Source organism: Lathamus discolor, chromosome 8, assembly GCF_037157495.1.
Source record: "Lathamus discolor isolate bLatDis1 chromosome 8, bLatDis1.hap1, whole genome shotgun sequence".
In the NCBI taxonomy this organism is placed as follows: Eukaryota; Metazoa; Chordata; class Aves; order Psittaciformes; family Psittacidae; genus Lathamus; species Lathamus discolor.
This window is the reverse complement of record NC_088891.1, coordinates 1107153-1126201: the sequence shown is the minus strand read 5'-3', so window position 1 is coordinate 1126201 and position 19049 is coordinate 1107153. Positions and strand designations below refer to the sequence as shown.

At 47.5% G+C, this 19049-nt stretch overlaps 1 protein-coding gene across 2 annotated transcripts in view; it reads right to left on the bottom strand.

The window, feature by feature from the left end:
- CTDSPL2 (CTD small phosphatase like 2) overlaps positions 1-18867 on the bottom strand; it is a 36512-nt gene extending 17645 nt beyond the window's left edge. Inside the window, exons 1-3 of one of the 2 annotated variants that reach the window (XM_065688506.1) lie at positions 18583-18867; positions 12077-12156; positions 914-1122 (exon numbers count right to left, since the gene is read on the bottom strand). In XM_065688506.1, coding sequence (XP_065544578.1) covers positions 914-1122; positions 12077-12116 — 249 coding nt within the window. In that variant the 5' untranslated portion in view covers positions 12117-12156; positions 18583-18867. The remainder of the gene's footprint in view (positions 1-913; positions 1123-12076; positions 12157-18582) is intronic. The other variant, XM_065688507.1, reaches the window with a different exon arrangement.
- Between the last annotated feature and the right edge of the window lie 182 nt (positions 18868-19049).

Genomic DNA, 19049 nt, shown 5'->3' with positions numbered 1-19049 from the left:
AACCCAAAAAATACTTCAGACTTCCGATTTTTGGGTATCATCTAGTTACTTTGGGATACATTTTAATTCACTTCTGACTTTGTGGCTACTCTTCTTTACAATTCACAGCTACATAATGGCAATGGTTGGGCTGTTGTGACCAAATTCAACTTTCTTTTTCAACTGGCCTCCCTTCACAGAAAAAAAAAAAGTTTCTTGAAGGTTTCGGAAGCAATTACAAGCTTACATTCAGCCCATCAAAGTTACATATATATATGTGTGTGTGTGTGGAAAAAATTCACCCTCAAAACATACATGCAGCAGATTCTAACAGGTGAAAATGAGTAAGGTTGGGGTTTCTGGATGAAGACAGCTGAGATGTAGTGGTTTAGCCCTGACAGCCTTTGGGTTTGACCCACTGAGGGGCAGCATTCACTGTAGTAATAAACTGAGTAGTCACAGCAATGTCAGGATAGTTGAACTTGTGAGGTTTGACCTTTATTGATTGAGGAACTCCTAAACAACTGTGAATCAAATTGCTAAAATACTGAACAACTTTGTGCTTACAGAACTGCTTTTCTTAGTTGCCAATTCTGGTAATTCCCAAGTTTCAGGAATGCTTCAAAACAGAACTTAAAAATCTACTGAATTTATCAGCCAACATTTTCACAAAGCAATACCTTGGTGGTAAATCCTGGGCCTTCCTGAGCTGCCTTGAACACACCTACCACTGACTCCTGCAGGCTTTGCAGGTCTGCTTTGGCTTGTTTAATACCTGCTACAACCATCACAGAGGCTTGCTGTCTTCTAACTCTTGACAAGTATCTTTTGCTTCCGCCACATTAAGAACAATTTCTTACAGAAACATTTTAAATCAACTTTAAGTGAACGTGCCCCAGTGAAACAGCAAAAGCAGCAGCCCACTGGTGCGTACCTTGGGCGTGCTTCCTTTGATGAACTTTTTGATGGACGACAGCAGGCCGGTGTCATTCTTGGTGGGCCTGCCTCCGCTGACAGGTAAGCTCTCCTCCACCTCCGAGTGTTTCCTCTTTGCCCTCAAAGCACGTGGCGTGTGGATCTGATTCGACTGCTGAGAAGCTTTCCGCGTTCTCAGCCTCATTTTCCTGTGTACCACATGTAAAGCTATAAAAGGAAAAACCACCAGGAATACTTTAGTCATTGAAGAAAAGAACTGAGCTCCAGATCATGAATTCAAAACATTATATAACACTGACAGTGTTCTGATGCACTAAGCTTTTACATCATGTAGATGGCTTAATTTAAATCAAAGAGAAGAGCTATTTAAGTTAAAGCATAACACTGGCAGAAGAACAAATGAGTGTAATCTGGCTGTGGATACATCTAACCATTAGATCAATGAGGTTTTTGCATAACCCTCCAATTCAAGTAGTAGGAACAAAAATTCTACCTGCTTTTAAGGTGAGAATTGTGTGGTAGCTGGTGTGTTCTGCATCGAGTGACTAGATCCAATGACCTAGGCAGCCCTTTCCAGCCCTGTACTCCTCATAATACTTCATTTTAAGTTTCCACATTAAATTTGAGCTGAGGCATAGATCTATATTCATGCCAAGTGTTCACAGAAGAAGAAATGAAATAAGACTGTGTATTCAGCTTGGTGAGGGTACAGCAGCCCAGCAACAGAATCCACGATTGATCTTCAATACAACTCTATCTGGGGATAAAATCCAACCACAGCAAAACTTGTGCAAGGGTGATATTTATTAAAGCTGAGCAAAGGACCATTCCAGGGAATGTGTCCCATTTATCTCTAACCTGTAACTGGACTGCTGGTACAGCCAAATATAACAGCTCTTCTGGACCGAGGGACACTTCTCTAGCTGACGGAAGCTCACACTCAGGTCGATTTGAATAGGGCTACTCCTGTGCTTAAAATTATGCACAGACGGGATAAGGAGCAGAAAAAAAGCAGGAGTAAGAAATCCCTGTGCGCTGTACCGCACAGAAACACTGGTAAGCCACTAACAGGCATTTCCCAGCTGAACTCATGGCAAAAAGCATTTTTTTTAAAGGAAAGCATATGCTTATCCTGATGGGAATGGGTATTTGCTTTTCTGAAGTTCATTTAGCAGGCATCTTATTGCTGAAGAGACAGAATAAATAGTCTGTAACGTTTAAAATACAAGCAATGTCACAACAGCTCTTCTGTTCAGGAAAAGGCAATGGTGGCACTGGAATGATTCAGACACAGACACACTGGGATAACAGCTTTCAAAAGCTGTTCACAGCTAATGAGGAATACAATAACTACTGACACCACTGCTGGAAGGCTTAGCAGAAAAAGTGCTCAAGTGGTATTGTCAAGAGTGAAGTACTTCAGTTACTACAATATTTAACTGCCAGCAAACTGGGATTTCAGTTTTTAGAGGCACATGTCCAGCACTTTCCACCAGCAGATCATACAACAACTGTTTTCAGACAAGAAAGGGAAAGTCAAGATTCCTAAATGGCAAAGCTACAGTGGAAGTGGACTCGTATGTGAGGTTGAAGGGAAGACAACAGAAAACCATAGTCTACATTGATAAAAACTGGTTCTCACAACCTTGCGTCCTCTAGTAACGGAAGCATTAAAACTCCCAAGCCCATGAGAGCATCTTTTCATTATCAATATTTGCAGTAAAATTTGCACTTTGTTTAAAAGGATCCACTGTCCATGGAGGAAAGTGATACAGAGAAATAAAGGATATAATCCTAGAGATTTTAGTCCAATTTCCTGTCCCTGCTCCTTGCACCAGGAAAATAAAGAGAAACATTCCTACAGCAAGACGTGAACTAACCCTGCCCGTTATCACAACCTGCATCTCCACTTTGCTGTCTCGCAAAGTGCTGCCAGGTGAAGTTTTAATTAATCGCCTGTGGTCTCAAGCTACTCCAACTGCACAAACTACAGTCAACCCCCTGTGCCAGGAGCAACCTGCAAAGGGTGTGTTACACACAACAGCAGCAGTCAAAGAGATTGCTCATCCCTAAAATAGATGTTGACTATATAAATGCGTACACAAGTGAGATTCTTAATTCTTATTTATCTAGTCCATAAACCTCTGTAAGGTGAGAAGAGAGCTACACTGAATTACTCCAAGTTTTTGACAGAGCATGAACAACTGCCTCCCATGGGGAATTAGAAGTTAAGTAAATGACACCAAAATGCAGTGGGATTTTGTATTTTCAAAGAAGTAAAGCACATGCATTAAAATGTTACTTACACATTTTGAAAACCTGGAAAACACCCTGCAACGTGACTGTGTGAAACAGCAGGCTTAAAACATAAGAGGAATATGTAAGACGCTGAAAGACGACTAACAACAGTGAGATTCCAGTGTGAGAATGAAACTATTGCTTCATTTGCTATACTGCAAGTTGCCCGATTTTTCTAGAACTGAAAGAACTATCAGGCAGGCACAAGATGAACCAATGTAATGTCTGTCAATGGCAAGTATGTATTTATCCAGCAAGGAACCATTCAACTCATCTGTACGCTGCTGCCAGAGTTCTTTGGCTCATTTCGCACCCTGAGTATCAAGCCTGCAGTTATAAATATCTCTAATGGACTTAGCAACAGTTCCCTACAATCCTCTCAGTGACAGAAGTTTGCTTTCCTGATGCCTGAGACCTTTGGCATGGATGGGTTTTGACTTACAGCCGTGTTTCTTTCCTGAAAGCAGCACAATGCAGACTAAGACACTTCACACACTCTCAGTCAAAGCACTCAAGTCTAAACACGCAGGTGACTTCCTTCCCTGGGCTCACTCAGTCTGGGTCTCCCTGCTCATGCCATCAGTGTGAGCCCCTGAAGGGCTGCGTGACCACAGACTGCCACAGCCACCCAGCAGGGCTGTGCTTGGGTCCTGCACTGGGACAACAGCCCAACAGTCAGTGCATGGGGGGATCACACCAACCTACCCCAAGTGACTTCTGCTCTTCAGTTCTCTTTCAACAGATTCTCTTTCGGGAGCTTGCAGCTCAAAATCCTCCCTCTGTGCAGCCCTCTAACCCCTCCTCACTGAGAAAAGTTGCTACTGAACTGTTACCACAACATCATGAACCTGAAGCCAACTAAATACCTGAGCAGCAAATACGCGGAACATTTAAAGACCCAACTGATGTTTCTGTTCTATACGTGTTAAACCCTCAAACCCCCTTCTTTCTTGAATTTCTTCTATAGTTCCAGTAAACCCAGAAAGTGGGGGGAAAGAAATCCCTCATTCTTCAAAAGAGAAATACACAGCAAAGAGGGCCTAAATGGAATTCTCACTGAACAACGTGTGAGACAGGAAAATAAGGAATGAAGGAGCTGTTAAAAAGCAGCAGCAGAGGAGCTACAGCTGCAGTAAATCCCCGTTTTCCTGCATCCCCACACCCCAAGCTGTCAGGCACACCACCCTGTAAGTACTGCTGCTATTCCATGGCATGGGTAGGGTGTACCTACAGGAGAGACATTCCTGTGAATGACTCACTGCTCTAAGAGCATGCCTCCATGAGCTTTTCACTTGGGGAACTATCTCACCACATGCAGTACTACTGCTTTACCTGCTTTTCCCCAAACTGCTAAAGGAAAATGAGGTGAGGCACATCTAATTACAGGGTTTAAGACTTCCTGATACATTGGAACACTGGATGGAAAGCGTGCATTTGTTTTTCTCTCCCATCAGTTTCTCTCACATTGCAATGCCCAGGCCTCTCCCAGGCAGATCAGAGGCTACAAACCCTCCCTGGACCTTGGAGAAGGTCCCAAGTTCCCCAGCACCACCAAAAGGGATATGCAGAGCTGGAGAGAGCTTGGGCACTCACCCAGCCACGCTCCATGGTGCTGAGATGGACTCTGAGCTTCTCCTGGGAGGTGAGAAATAAATGGAAGAGGAAAGGATGGAACTTGCAGGACAAGAGGAAACGGCCTCAAGCTGCCCCAGGGCAGGTTTAGATGGAGCTGAGGAACAATTCCTGCCCCAGAGGGTGCTCAGGCATTGGAACAGGCTGCCCAGGGCAGGGCTGCAGGCACCGGCCCTGCAAGGGTTCACACAGGGTGGAGGGGAGGCCTCAGTGCCATGGGGCAGTGGTGGCCTTGGCAGGGCTGGGGGAAAGGGCTTTTCCAACCTGGCTGATTCTACAATTCTATCACATCAGCTCTGCTGGGACCCTCAACAAGAGCTTCTGCTGCTACTGATGACATTAACCTTCCCTTGTGGACACGGCCTGTGTTGAGGGAGCATGTTTCCCTGCTGCCATAGCACACCTCCTTCCCAAGCGATGGAACTACACACCATAAGGCTCACTTCCCTCAGGGTCCCTGTGCCCATACATCAGTTTTTGCCATCACGGGGCTGATGACCAGTGAGTGTGAAAAGTTCACACTGCAAAACAAAGCACGCTGAAAAATGCTGTGGAATACACCCCATTAACCATCACAACGTTCTTCCTGCATTACTTCCACAGCATTTCCTGAAACATTTCTTACACAAAGCCAAGAAGGCACTAAGATTTGTTCCTTTTTTTGAGATTTTGAGTGAGTGTCGACACGTGCTGTATATGCTGTAGACAGAGATGGATATGCGCCAAACACACACAAAGCTGGGAACCATCCCCAGATCTAACAGCATCAGTGACAACTGATGTCTGGCTTTGAATCTATGAGGTACCAGTGGCAGGTTCAGCGTCCCACCATCAACCAGCTCAGATAATGGGGACCTCACTGTTGAGAAACTGTGCTCCCTTCTCCCAGGGATTTCAGGACACACAAGCTGGAGCACAGCAGACGGATCCACAGAACGAGGAGCCAAACCTGAGTATTTCTTCCGTTTCCTTTTAAACAAATAATGCCAGTCATGTTTCATCAGCACATTTCCTTACTGTGACATGACCCAGATTTCGAGTATGAAGAAACATCCCAACAAGACGATGTGCTCATGGAGCTGGCTCAAGTCCATTCACACTGGTGATGCTTTCAAGAAACACAAGATCTCATGCTAGTGTGCACAGAAGCCTGAGGCACCATGGGAAATGGACAAGGAGGCGGTGAGCCTTTGCCTGGTGGGGAGGGAGAAATATGGGACAAATGATAACCCTTGTGTGATGAGATACCTGCCTGGACTCACAACAAAGCCAAGGAAAATGACTTCCAGATAAAGCCTTTCACCCAGACAGGCCCCAAAGCACTTCACAGACTTCAAGGAAATGCTTGTTGTTAGTTCAGAGGCGTTGAGACTTTCCCCCTCAAACACTCTTGGCCTTTCTTTAACCAACTTATTCTCCTTCCCTGGAAAACTACAGCAATTTCATGCTACTCCAGCCAATGTATTTTGGTTTTTACAACACACTGGATTACTGGCCACATCTCAAATCTTTAAGTGTGTTTTTCGGCAACTGTCTCCTAAAGAGACAACTATTAACCAGGAAACCATGATTCGAGGAAGCCTGCAGTACAGTGTAGGTAAGAGCAAAATAAAGACAATGATGTCTAGAAACAGCCGAGCACAGTATGTGCTATTCAGCTGGTGGTGCTTGGTTACGAAATCTTGATAAATGTATAAAGAAACCACAAAGGCCCCCAAAACAGTAGCTGGCAATTACAACAATGGAAGATGCAATGCAACTCGCACCTCTCAGTTTCCATCTTTCATGGAAAGCACCTTTTCTTCTCCTCCCCATCTTTCAGGTTACAGTCATTCCAATCCAAAATAAAGCCATGCTCCAAGCCCCTGGTCTTCAGCCCCTCATGTGAACCCCTGCTCCTCCGGGTGTCTGCCTGGGGCTCACACCCATCCCCTCTGCTCTCCCAGGGCTCAAGCACCTCCCCTAAAAGACACACTTTCTAAGAAAGACCTTGCCAAACAACAAAGGAGGCTTTTTATAACTGGCCTTAACAGGAGAAAGCTTTTCTGGTACTTCACTTTCTACCCCAGCAGTCATATTTCTAGGCACCATTGTTCTGCCACTGCTTTGCAGCGAGGCTTTGTTTTGAATATACCGTACGCATTTGGAACCAAAAGTTTATTCCCTCTTGGCCAAGACATTTTTCTCTTTGCAGCTTGTAATTAATTCAGTCTTTTCGCTTTGGGTCTATTAACCAAGCAAGAGAAATGGGGAGCTGGCTTAGTTGTAGGAGAGTCAATGTCCGAGCAGAACCCCAAAACCTGCTGCTGAAGACAGATCCTATTTACAACGAGTGACATTGCTGAGACAAGAATTTGACATTAGTCACCACCAGACCCTGGTGCTCACCAGTAGCTGTGGTGGTTTGAGATGGGAGTTTGCAGCACCCACGTTTTAACCGAGAGGGTAACAAATCCCCCCAGAACCAGCAGCGATCCCGGGCTGGGCTGGAGCAGCTGTCCCCAGTCACATCGGGCACTCCGGACACTTAATCCATGCTGCAGGCACAGAGCAAGCCTATTTTTGGAAGTCATCTCCCTCTTGTTACAAGCCATGGTAGAGCCAGGTTGCTAAACACTTCCTGAACAGCCCTTCCAGGATGCTGGCTGACCACAGACAAATCCTAATGACTTACTGGGTTTGATTGTTGTTTAATTGTTGCTCCGCACCAGTTCTCTTTTTAATTGAGAAAAACCCAACTAAACCACCCAAGAGTAGTAACAAGCCCCACTAAGTCTGTGTTGGACTGTGGAAACCACAGAGTAACTGCTGCGTTTGTTATGAGAAGCTAGTAATTTTTGCAAGGTCCACACAGAGAAGAGAGCTGCATTTTGCTTAACTGCTCCAGAAACCCTAATCTTGCTGTTCTTCACCTTAATCTCCCTGTGGGATCAGAACCACAATCACACATCCTGCAGGACTCTGTCAGGTTGCTATCTTTTAAATGCTAGATAAGGCTTTTGGCTGCTCCTTTGGCCTTAGAAATAACAGAGGGGTTTTATTGTAGGATAAAACCTCTTTAACTGATAATACCATCCTTACTGCCCTGGAAAACAGTTTTCCTTGGTGCACTCTGTAGCTTCAGAACCTTTACAAATAGCTTACACCATGCCCTCTGCCTTGCCAGGGGCCGCTGCCATGCTCCTCTCACGCCAGGCTTTCCGGATTTAAAACACAAAACTCAACCAACTCTGTTGTTAAAAGCAGGGAAATGCCATCCCAGCCAAGATTCCCATCAGCCCCTGTTGCACACATTTGAAACTCACCCTTTTCCATGAACGTGCTACTTTAACCCTGACACATTCATTGCCCTTTCTGGCCCCTTTCTCACACGAAGAACTTCATTCTTACAAACTGCAGTCTCTGAGATGAATGTGCTGATTTGTGCATGTACACAAGTTAAAACTGGTATGAAAACAAGTGCTCAGGTTTTAAGAGCTTTGCCAGTGAGGGATGGTATGCTTTTACATACAACCTTAAAAACACAATATTGAGACATTAGGAACTTGAATCGCATTTTGTCTCAAAAAGGAACTGAACTGGGGACCTGTCTGATCCCATCCCAACAAGGCTATTTTACACATCTTATTTTCTTTCATTATTCTTTTGCCTATTGTATTTTGGGTGAAAAATCCACAAGAAGAAAACAAACCTCAGTGGCTACTCAGTGGGAAGTCATGGGAAGTTTCAATATGCCAATAATACAAAGTGCAACAAGCACAAGCTACTGACAGCAGCAGAAGTCCTGCACCCAGAACCGATGTGCACCCACACTATAATCTTCCATTCTTTGATGCTACCCTGAGTTTTGCTTCTTTATTTCCCTAGGTAATTGCTTCCACTTTGGTCTAACATATCTCCGCCACTTTGAAATGCCTGAGGTGTAACAAAATAACTTTATGGCTGTAGCAGATATGGCTCTGGAAGCAAACAGGGAACTGCTCTGTTGAGCAAGAAGACAGTTTGCCTCATGCCTTCCATTGGAAAGCTGCACCTGAGGAAAAGTTGGGAGCTACAGAACTATTGATTTGACTGGCAGTGATGCCTTGTGGTGCGGGTTTACATCCTTAAGAGAAAATATGTATGCATCTGTCATACTAGTAAACCTGAATGGAACAGAGGTGGCTGAAGCCTCCGTCTCCACACTCGACCCTTAACCTGTATCTATAGATTTTAAAGCAGAGAAATGTGCAAGAACCGGAAGTGCTGATACCACCCATAAACCCACACAGTTGTTGGATTTTTCTTCCAATCAATCCCTGGTATGAGGAGGAAACCTGCCCTCTCCATCAGGGATCCCACAGAACATGAGGGCCCAGCCATGTTCCAAAGCAATGCCAGTCTGTTTGACAGCGGTTCACTCATTCCATTTCAAAGCAGTCACACTAATTTGGAAGAGTTTTCCAGATACTGAGGAGAGCTAATTTATCTTAAATAGCAAATACTTGGAAGCAAGTTAGCTGTCACCCATGTGCCACATGCTAGATATGATGACACACCCAACACTTTTCATTAGAAGCACTCCGGAAACAATTTAGCAAAATCATGGCAAAGTATTTTTTATATTTAGAAGTGTGTTAATGGTAGCAGCAGGAATGGAGCCCTCCCTCCCCTGCACCCCCTCCAGCTCAGGGGGTACTTTTTCCCTGTGCATTGTGGCCGGGCAGAAGGAAGGGAAAGGCAGTTCAAGGAGCCAGCCGTCCATTCCTGCACTGACTTTGCTGCCTTTCAGAGTGCAGCTGAGACAGGAGCTGTCACTGAGAATGGCACAGGGGGCTCAGCTCCTGTCCCTGCTCAGCTCTCACCCCATGGCAGGGTTTGCTGCTGCCAGGCTGCAGCTCTGGCACAGCCCAAGCCCATCTAAACACCACCATGGCCCTGCACCCTGCCCGAGGCTGTGCTGGCACTCAGAAGCCCTCCATTTAGCCATATTTTTAGGCCAGCTTAGTAAACTGCAATGTTCCAGCACAGGAACAAGGGGTGGAACACAGCTCCTGGCAGGAGGAAGGACAGCTACAGTAGTGAACCAGCAAGCCCAAGGCATGGGGGTGAAGCGCTGTAGCACAGCCTCCCGTGTGTAACTGCAGAACTTAACACAACTGCTCAGTGCTCAGCTCTCTGGCACAGTCAGACCGTCTCGCTGGCACAGGGCTCTCCTGGATGAGGCTCAGAGCAGCTCACAGCAATACACAGGAGAGAGCTGGTCCCTACAGGCAGGACAGAGGAGGTCCCCCTGTTTAGAGCTTCACCAGGAGGATACAACCTGTGTCACTGTGTGCCCTCCAGGCCAAGGAGCCTATCCTGGCCTGTGCCACTGACTGGTCAGTGGGACTGTAGCAGCCCTGACTGCTCCAGGCTGCTTTGGAAGCACAGCCTCATCTGCTCCACTATCAAGCATGAGGCTGGGCTTGTGCTGATGCGATCACTGAAACTATTCAGGTTTCAAGTTTTCCTTTTCCAGCACGTTATTTTAACTAAGACCATCCATCACAGATTTTTTAAGCAACAGTATTTTATGCCATGGGTTTCATTTGCTTATTGTGCTCTTTGATGGGCTGCATTCTTCAGCATTAACATGAACAAGCTTTTTCTGTTACAGTTGATTTTTTACAGCCTCGTTTCTAGAGAAAATAAGGCTTATACAACAGCACTGTCAATAAGCGTGTGCCAGTCCTCCCCTGGGAAACGTGGAACCCACTGACCAACACCAACCAACTTCACACGAGGGAAATCTCAAACTACTAAGTTCCTCCAAGTTCAAGGAAAATCAGAAGCTCTGTAGGTGGGTCAGACCCTTTTAACACCTCCAGTAAGCAGCAAAGGGCCTCAGCCCAGCCTTTCCCCACATCCACTCTGGCTACACTTCCTAGCCTACCTCCAAAGGCCAGCTCCCAGCAGAGCCTGGGCAGTGGAGGAACAACCACGCACCCACTCCCAGCACAGCCACCAGCTAAGCCAGTGCAGGCACTGCAGGAGGGACTCCAGGGAAGGTGGGGGTACCCAAAACACTGCAGCCAGGGTACTCGGCAGAATTACAGGAGAGGAGGGGCTGGAAGGCACAAAGGAATAGAGCCTGTGCAATGGATTGTACTAACTCTGCTGTTCAAGAAACAGTATAAACCAAACTGGAATATTTTAGCTTGTGACTATTTTATTAACAAGATATTGAAGATGCAACGTGACAATAACTCAAAAGCAGAGTTTGAAGAAAAATGCTGAACACACCACTCATGTAGAAGGTTAACATCTTTTGCCCCTGTCCACTACAGGGGTCAAAACTCCCACCCACATTTCAAAACCTGCACATTAAAGTGTGTGTGCGGAATCATTCTCATCCTTTCAGTATCATCTATGTTATAACACAGAAATTAGTTTTCTGAACACGGAGGATAAACCAAGTCCATCCTGATTAAACAAGCACCTATCTCAAACCAAGTTAGCTCAACAGCCTGTGGGCAGACCCCGATGAGGAGTGTCCAGCTATCCACACGGAGAAGAGCAGAGCTGAGCTATGAACTCACATAGCAGATGAAAAAGCATCTGCTCAGACATCCAGGAAATTCTGTACAGATTCATAGAATCTGATTCTATCCTGGGATAGTGGACTGAAAGCTTTGTCTTTTACACCCTCTTCACATCAGATTTATCTCTTCTTCCATTGCTGCCATGTGCTTCTCACTTCTTTCACAAGCAGCTTAACATAAACAAAAACTTTAGAAGTGGCAGGGTGTCTTCTGCCTTCCCATAAAGCAAGGTGATGTTTGACACAAATTTGCACCGGTTCTTCAGTTTGGATCTAGTATGGGCTTTTGAACCAGTTCTTACCATCCCCTTTTACAGTGCTTGGGTGCCAATAACAAAGCAGCTTATCACCTGGAGTGCTGAGACTGAACTGGAAGATACACATCAACCACTGAAGCACATAGGACCAGACCACATTAAAACCTCCAGAAATGCAAACAACATGGACATCAGGTCCTCAGCACCAACAGACTCATTCTATGGGCCCGCTCCTCCCACGCCACAGTACTTGACAATACAGATGAAGACTGACAACACTCTGAGCAAGCTGATGTAACAGTAGTGGGTTCATCAGTGATTACTTTAGTTTAAAAATAAAACTAACCCAGCAAACAGAAAAAGCCCATCCCTTTCCCCCTTTCCCCCATGATGCTGACAAAGTATCAGCTACCTGAGGCACAGAGCTTCCAAACGTCCAGCAAACGGCACATGGACAGCTACACGCACGCCTCTAACCTCGCAGTACCTGAGCTAAAAGGGAACAGAAAACACATGAAGAGGACACAGAGCAAAGAGCAATCTGCTTGAATAAACTTCCTACCGTTGCAAGTGTGGACCACTGATGACAAGTGGTTATTTTCTAAGTCTTAAGCTATTTTATGGTTTGGAACCCTATTACGTTAACTGACTCAGGACCTTTGAGAGTGAACATTATCAAACATTTTGCAGGTATATAATAAACCCAGCTTGTATCAAAAGAGAATCATCTTCAAGTAAGTCCAAGAGGGTAATTAAACATGACACCTCTTCACCTGATCTGTATCTACAGAGCCCATTTCTCCAACTGAGCTTTCAAAGGCTTTTCTCTTAAGAGTGCTAGTAAGCTTTCTAGTCCCCAGCAACACAAAATTAAGGAACTCTACATCCAGTAACTACAGCTGCTTGAGTATCACTGCAGCTCCACTGAAGTCTTCAAAAGCTGCTTCTAAATCTATATTTTTAAGTATTAAAAGTATCACATTTCCATTAAGTTTCTTGTTTTCTTCTTTAATATTCCTCAGTTCTGTCTTGATAAGCAAAATACACAAGCTTTCCCAAGTGTATTTTAAGTGATTTAATTACAACTACTTGGTCTTGATGAGAGTTTAAGGTGTCAAATAAATTGAGCTAGGTAATTCAATCAAACATCCTATATTTAAATCTAGCTACACAAAGCCCACAAGTTAAATGTTAAAGCACCTTTAATGTTCTCACAGATATTTCTGCTGCCTGCACTTCCCACCCCTCACCCAAAAACACACCTTAAAACTTCAGGCCATACTAAGCTTTTCTTTAGCAAACACAGAAATATAACCACTGCCCATGTAACTACCAATAACTAACTTGCTCTTACACTTTTAATTTATTTCTTAACTGCTAACAGATGCTCTTCTTCATCATTTCTCAGGTACGGACAGACAGATACAGGACTGCAGCACAGCCACACAGTCAAGAGAACAAGCTAAGCCCTCACCTACAGGATTTATCTCCCCCCAGGTGACGGATTTGATTCAGGTGACCAGCCATCGCACCACAGCCCAAAGGCATTATTTCAGACAAAAGGAAGCCTGCTGCACCTAAATGAGCTCCCCCAGGACAGTAAAGTGAGAGAAGTGCCTGGGAAAGGGAGAAAAGAGAAGCAACTCAAGTAGCATTATCCCCTATGAAAAGGGTATTGGGAAATGAACTGAGGACAAAGGAGACCACAGAACCTTCAGAGCCAGCCCACTCCTTCCTGAAACAGTGAATATTTCAAAAACACCAGCTACAAGACATAAACTACAGAAGAATGAGCCTAGAGGAAACTACAGTGGATGAGGATCCCACCACAGGGGTAAGAAATAAGTACACCTGTATTAGACTGTCTGTCCCAGCACCTTCAGCCCCCAGGTACCAAGCAGGAAATACTGAGTATCTCTGAAGCTCTATCTAGACTGAGGAAATCTACACTGGACTGTGTTTGAATGAAATGCTGCCTGTTAGCAATGTGAAAGGAAGGGGGAATACTGGTTTTCCGTAGTCACCCACAGCTAGGGTTGCAAGCCTCCCAGTGAGTGCAAGTGCAACTCATGCTGCCAAAAGGAACCCCTCTGTGTAGGGGTTTTACCACTAAGTAGGCTGGTGTGGTTGTGCCAGGGAAGTCCTTGTGGGATACTCTAATCCTTAGATTGAATTACCTGCCTTCTGCTAATTAGCACCTTCTAAAATACAGGGTGAATCAAAGCAATCATGTTTAGAATGGCCTCAAGTAAACAGTTATGATTTACACTGAATCAGTGCAGCTGAAGCTTACAACAACTGCTCTGATTTGATGGGAGTTCCTGTTCATTTATTAACTTAAATTAGCTATTCCTAAATGTAGTCTAAACAAGGACAGGTTCCTTTCCTTGCATACGAGGCTTCAAGGATGCCAATGTGCCCTGCAGTATCACCTTCTGAGCCTCACTCTGCCGATAATGACACTCCTGCTGTGCTGCCACTGCGTGTGTTTCTGTATATAAAATAAAGTAATTTATTTATAGGTAAATTCTAATCCAAACGTCTTCCAGTCAGATTTTTTTTCTCCTTCTTACACTTGGTACTTTGGCAATTAATAGCAGGATCCACATTTTAGCATTGTACTACTTTAAGCACGCACAGCTTATTTTCCAGAGGCAGTGGAGTTAACAGCTCCTTCTAGTTAACCTTACTTTCATTATAATGTTATACTTGTAGTTTGGAATTCATATTTATTGTAGTGGTGTAACTTTTAAGTGTTTCATCCCTTCTAACCAGATTCCTCACCCAACAGAAAGAAGCTCTGACTGCACACAGGAGATGGGCACCCTTCAATTTCCATCCTCTTACACATGCACCTCAGGCATCCCCACCCCTCAGCGGGCTGAGCACCCTTATTGCACTGAATTCACCAGCCAGCCAGCTGCCCTTCAGGGTCTTTCTTAGCCAGGTGCATGGTGCTCTGATGGGGCTGAGCTCTCAAACATTTCCCCACGGGGAGGTGGATTTCTTATGTCACAATACAGCAGAACCCAATGTGGCTGCTGGATTAAGCCTGTCCTCCAGCAGCTGCCCATCCTCTGCCCTTGTCCACAGACCACAGCATCACCACAAATACTGACCCATCATGCAGTGAAACTGAGGCAGTGAGGACCAATATCTGATCACACAGCTGGTGGGGCTGGCAGTGGTGACACTCAGCTCATTACTGGACACTCAACTCCTTACTTGCTTGCACCAGATTGTCCTGATAAGATTCTTCCTGGGATCACGAGGTGCAATGAAAGAACTTTTCTGTAGTGAAGAGGACCTTCAGTTACTAATCAAAGTAATTACTGAAACCGATCTGATTGGGAAGTCATCTATTTACACCAAGTTACAACTGCCAACTGGGAAGCCACTATCCAGCCCCTGAGACTGATTGCTCTAGATGTGGATGATTTCACACTTAATTTCTCAAGTGCTATTGAAAATGTCTTCATCTGTGAATGTAAAATATTTATTTTTCTAGAACACTAAATAATGGCCATGGCAGCAGCTCAGCCTGCAAACAGCACACTGCATTGGCTGCAGAGTACCTCGTGCTATGGGAGCTTCTCCTCTGAGCAACCAGAAGAGATGCACCACACTGCACTCAACTCTGCACTTGAGCAAATTAACCCGTGTTCATTTGAGTCTGACACCACCAAACCCTCTCCCTGAGACAGCTTCTCTTTTAAACGAGCCTGGAAAGAGCTTACAGCTCCCTTACAGGAGCAGCAGTGTGGGTCGGTTTAAACAGTCTGGCCCTAAACACTGCAATCTGGGATGAATCTGATGCATCAGCTGGGCACTTCAGGTAGGTATGTGCATTTCCTGAAGACTTAACTGGGATCTATAAACATCAAAGGAACTTTTCATATGCAAGAGATGGAAAACAAGCTCCCATTTAAAATTTACAAGAGGTTGGTGCCAGCACTTAGTGGTAATGGAAGCTGCCAGCAAATGAAAGAATTTCATTCAGACTTAGTCCTTTACTTTCTGGGCTAATAGGAGTAAGAGCCATCATATCTGATCTAGTCACACTAATGAATCAGAAAGGCACTTGACAGAGAGGAATGCTCCTGAGAAAGTATGGAATAAGGATGCAGTGGCACGGGAAGTGTGTGTGTGTGAGGCAGCCTTTGAATCTGGGATGACCTTAATAGTCCTATGGGGACATGATCCAAGTCAAAAACCATCACACACAGAATTGGCTCCCCTGTGGGGACCAGGCTGAAACCACACGGATGGGGAAGGACTTGCACAGGGTTTGAACAGGGAAAGCTGCAAGCCCGTGCCCTGGGAGAGGCAGTGTTAAGAGGCATACGGTCCCACTGGCTCCAGCTGTGATCTTGCAACTATGACAATGATGTCTTGAAACTTCCAGATATTCCTTCAAAAGGGCAAGAAATCACAAGCTCCTGTCAGAGCACACATGTGTCTAGAAATGCACATGAATTCTGAACTTCTGCTGAATTCCAGCCCTACTCCACACATCCTGCTTTTACAGACTCCTGGAATGGTGGAGGTTGGAAGGGAACTCAGGAGGTCACCTCAACCCCCCCTGCTCGAGCTTTTCTGGCAAGCTCTTGCCAAAACAGTTCTGTTTGACTGTCAGTACTGGTTCTTACAAAAATAGGCAACTATTCCAAGTTATTATTCCACTTATACCTATGGAAAAAGTTTCTTCCACAGGAATGAAATATTTGCATAGAAAACGTGATTCTCAAAGTCTCCTGCAAGCACTGTTTTTGCTGGTGTCGACCTCAGCAGCACTACAAGTGATCAAAGAAAAGAAAAGGCAGTACAGTATGGAAAAACTCCGTAAGATGAAGACTACGTTTCCTTTTGAATTCAGCAGGCTCTTTTCTTTTTAACTGCTTAATGCTCCTCAGCAGTGTCACATCAGTGTGGAGTTATCAGCAGTTGTGGTGGAAGTCTGAAGGTGGAAAACTACTTTTAAATGATGAAAACCCAAGCCCAGCTCCAGCATTTGTGGGGTGTTTCCATGGGTGGAGAAGTGATCCAACTGTGCCACTAAATCTCCGGGACACACTGACAAGGGAATTTGTTCGCTAACTACAGAACTTTCTCAAATGAAGCAGGAATGTCAGCTTCAGTGCGTACTCCACCAACTGGAACGGGATCAAGTCTTAACTAAGTTCCACACAATGTTTTCAGGGGAAAAGTGGAGAATGTTTTATGGAATTTAAGTCGGGATTTGGCCTGCGTCCTAGAACATATATCTTGTTATGAAAACTGCTGAAACACTTTCAAGTGGGCAAGCCACAAGTGTCCTTGGAGCTATCCAGTCAACTGGAAGTCACACAGGCAAACCCTCCTCAAGCAGAAAAGCTTGAAATTGGAAGGGGGGGCAGTGAGGGAGAGGCAAATAATCTTGGAATCTTATCTGTTACACAGAATGGTTCGCTTGTGCCTACAGCATGAAGTAGTTACAACTTGTTTTCTGCTATTGTCACAGATCCAATACGTTACTCCAGCTAAATCATAATCTCTTCCTGCCTCGGTTCATCCATGTGTAAACCTGGTTCGCTAACTCTTACCTTAATGTGTCATGGGGCTTAATTAATAACACTTAGGTCTTTTAAGCCCTCTACAAACATTAACTACTTCTTGTAACAACTCTCTGAGGTATTATTATCCCCATTTTACTGATGGAGAAATGGCAAAAGAGGCTGTGACTCGCCGAAGGCAACAGAGGAATAGTTACACTTAGAGATCCTCTTCACGGACTAATGTATTGTAACAGCGGAAACTTACCAAGAAAGGCAAAGGCAATAACTACAATCTCAAAATTACTTTGTGAAGCGCATCACAAGCAACTGAAGACTACAAAAACCCCCACCAGGCACAATAGGCTTGGGATCAGAGCAAGTGCTACGACCGTCATCGCAGAGGAAGAAATAGCCTAGGCTGAAGCTCACCAGAACAGCCACAAAGAAACACTAAGACCTGTCCTTCTCACGCGCTCCCAAGTACCACAAAATCGAGCAACAGGCTGTACAGTCCTCCTTAGTGAGCGAGCAGACAATCAATGCGGCATGCAACACGCTAATACCTTATGCCGCGTTCGCGGTATTGACAGGGATGCCAATACCGGGCTGAGAGGGCGGGGGTCCCGCACGGTACCGGCACAGCACGGCCGCCGTCCCCACCTCACGAGTGACAGCGCGCAAAGTTGGCGTCCGCCGCCCGGGATCTCTGCCCGGGCAGCCCGCGGCTCCGCGCCGGTGCCCGGCATCCGCCCGGGAGGCAGCGGGGCGGCAGCCGCCCCCCCCCGGAGCCGCTGACAGGCGCGTCCAGCGCTGCCGCCAGCAACAGGCGCGTCCTGCGCGCTCGCTCCGCGGAGCCGGGCTCGGCCCGCCCGTGCGCGGCAGGGGCCGGGATGGAGCCCGCCGAGCTACGCCCCCTGAGCCGGCCCGGCCCGGCCGGGGCGCGCCCCCGCCGTCCCCCGGAGCGCACAACGCAGCCCCCGCGGCGCGGAACGGGACGGGACGGGGGGCGGCCGGGCGGCGGAGGCGCTCCGCAGGCCTCGGCCTAGAGGGGGAGGCGGGGGGTGTCGGCGCGGGGGTGACAGCCGCGCCGCCCGCTCCTCCGGGGGCAGGGGGCCGGCCCGGGCGGGCTACGCCGCGGCTCCGGCGCGGCCGGGGCTGTCCGGCCTCCGCGGCGGGCGAGGGGAGGCTGAGCGGGGAGGGACGGGTGTCTCCGCAGGCGGCAGAGCGCGGCGGGAGGACGGCCGGGGCCGCGGGGCGCAGGGGCTCGCCGCGGGGCAGGCCCTGAGGGGAGGCTCCCGCCGGTCACTCCGCAGCGGCCACCCCTCGCCCTCCCACCTGATCCCGGGCTGGGACCCCGCGCTGCCCGAGCCGCCGCGTCAGTTACCTGCGGGTGCGGGGGGCCGGGGGGCAGCGCCCCGCTGTCCGGGCTCCCGGCGGCAGGGCCGCGCGGGCCGCGCGGGCTCCGCTGTGTTTACTCCGCCGCCGGGCTCCGCGCTCCGCAGCCGCTCAGCAGCCAGTCGCCATTTCCCGCCTACCGACCTGCTACACCGCACGGAGGGACCCGGATGGGGAGAGGGGCCGCCGCGCAGGCGCAGCCCGGCCGGGGGAGGGGGGCCCGGGCACGGAGGCGCCGGGGCAGGCCGGGAAGGAGGGAAGCCGGGGCCTGGCGCGGGGAGCGGCGCCCCGAGGCGGCGGGGATGGCGGGCGGGCGGGCCGAGCGCGGCGGGGCTGCGGGAGAGGGCCCGGCCGCCTGTTCCCCGGGCCGGGAGGCGGCGCTTCGGGCGCCGGGACCGAGGGTACCTCACACGGCGGAGGCAGCGGCCGCCTCGTTCTGTTGGCGCCGGGCGGCCC